This window comes from Asterias rubens, chromosome 6 (genome assembly GCF_902459465.1).
Source record: "Asterias rubens chromosome 6, eAstRub1.3, whole genome shotgun sequence".
Taxonomy (NCBI): Eukaryota; Metazoa; Echinodermata; class Asteroidea; order Forcipulatida; family Asteriidae; genus Asterias; species Asterias rubens.
This window is the reverse complement of record NC_047067.1, coordinates 16,393,147-16,395,380: the sequence shown is the minus strand read 5'-3', so window position 1 is coordinate 16,395,380 and position 2,234 is coordinate 16,393,147. Positions and strand designations below refer to the sequence as shown.

At 46.4% G+C, this 2,234-nt stretch overlaps 1 protein-coding gene across 1 annotated transcript; it reads right to left on the bottom strand.

Annotated features, from left to right (window-relative positions):
* Positions 1-104: 104 nt before the first annotated feature.
* Positions 105-749, bottom strand: LOC117291378 (uncharacterized protein K02A2.6-like). The gene has a single exon (XM_033773029.1). It carries the CDS (start codon positions 747-749, stop codon positions 105-107), a length of 645 nt encoding a protein of 214 aa, XP_033628920.1.
* Positions 750-2,234: the final 1,485 nt, after the last annotated feature.

The following is a 2,234-nucleotide window of genomic DNA, read 5'->3' as shown; positions in this document are numbered from 1 at the left end:
GATGGAGACCAGATGTACTCAACATCCTCACGAAGGAGTGTCCGCAGTGATGCAGAGTGTTCAGCTAATTGAGGGATGAATGGGCCCATTTAGTTGACCAGCATTTAGTTGACCAGGAAGGTTCGCAGTTGTTTTCTGTCACCTGAGGGCTGCATCATTTCAACTGCCTTTACTTTATCTGGGTTGGGCCTCACTCCATCGGGTGAGTATATCAGTCCGAAGAAACTACACTTAGTTGTTTTGATGATGCATTTTTTGGCATTCAACTTGATCCCTGCACATCTGGTGTGTTCCATGGCTTCATGGAGGTGTATATCATGGTCTCTTGCGCTTTTGCCAAATACTTGGATATCATCAGCGATGCCTACAATGCCTTCACAGCCACAATAGGTTTCGTCTATCTTTTGTTGAAAAACATCCTGACTCATCCTGAGACCAAAGGGCATTCTCAAGAATCGGTATTGGCCAAAAGGGGTGTTGAATGTGGTGAGGTACGTAGATTGTTCATCTAACTCGATGTTCCAATAGCCGTTTCTGGCATCAAGCTTGCTAAACATTTTAGCACCGGATAGCTTAGGTGTGATTTCTTCGAGAGTAGGCACAGGGTAGTGATCTCTTTTGATGGCCCGGTTGAGGTCCTTGGGATCTAGACATAGGCGCAGCCGGCCATTGGCTTTCTCACGTATCACTAGTGAGTTAACCCAGTCTGTCAACATCGATCCATCATACTCCAACACAGCAGACGTCATGGTCATAGATCGGTTAGAAACCACATTTGTCAGTCCGGACAAAATTCGTCTTTGGATGGGTAGAGACCCAACACTGTCTCTAGTGCGCATATGTGATGAATGGATGGCCAAGTGACTGCATGTACTGATGACGCATTCAAGCCATATACTTGCCGCAAAGATGAATTAAGTGTGCAAGATGGTTGCATATTGTGGGGTTCCCGAGTAGTCATCCCCCACAAGGCCGAACACAGATTGTCCATGAACTGCATGAATCGCACCCTGGAATCTCGCGAATGAAATTACTCGCTCGTATGTGTGGTGGTCAAACATGGACAGAGACCTGGAAGATAATGTTAAACAGTGCACCGCATGTCAAGTCTCTCGTAAATCTTCACCCACTGCTCCGCTTCACCCCTTGGGAGTTCCCTAGTCGGCCATAGTTGCGTTTACACTTGGACTATGCAGGCCCATTTATGGGTAGAATGTTCTTGGTGATAGTTGATGCACATAGTAAGTGGTTGGACATCCATGCCATGCACAGTACAACGTCACAAGCCACAGTTGAACGGCTTCGTCAGACCTTTGCAACCCATGGTCTGCCGAAAATAATTGTCACAGACAACGGCAGCAACTTCACAAGCGCAGACTTTGAAGACTTTTTGCGATTGAATGGCATAAAACTTGTCAGATCGGCACCGTTCAACCCCTCTTCCAGTGGTTTGGCAGAAAGGGCAGTGCAGTCGTTTAAAGCTGCAATGCTACGTATGACTGGAGGTACCGTTGAAACCAAATTGTCACGATTCCTGATGAGTTATCCGGTTACACCTCACGCAACCACAGGGGTATCCCCCGCGGAGATGTCGAGGAAACGCAAACTTTGCACACGGCTTGATGCAATTCGTCCTAATATCCAAGTCCGTGTTGACAGCAAGCAGTTCTCGCAGAAGGTGAACCATGATAAACACACCAAACTGCGCACCTTCAATACCAACGACTCAGTGTATGCCGAAAACTACGCTACTGGACCACGTTGGATTGCCGGTTTGATTTTGGGACGAGTTGGAAGCTGTATGTTTACAGTTCAGCTTGATGATGGACCTGTCTGAAGAAGACATGTGGATCAATTACGACCCTGTCAGTTGCTTGTCAGTGATCCAATCTCAGTCCCTGTTTTTCCACAAAGGGAGGAGGAAGATGATAGGAGAAAGTCTAGTCTCTGTGCGGACAACCAACCTGAACAACAGCCAACAGATCACAGCCAACAATTCTCCAAAAACAGACCTTCGCCGATCAACGCACGCGCACCCACAATAAACCCCTCGCTACAGATTCCACGATTCCCAACTGTTGAGTGGAACTAGGCGTGTATGACATGGATAATAACTGATGGACAGGCTGGATGTTTTTGAAATGTAGTTGAACAGTTATTCAATTTTTCGATTTGTTATTGGAACTTGCAAGGAGTAGTTGTTAAAATCATTAAGGTTACTTGATTGTGTTGAT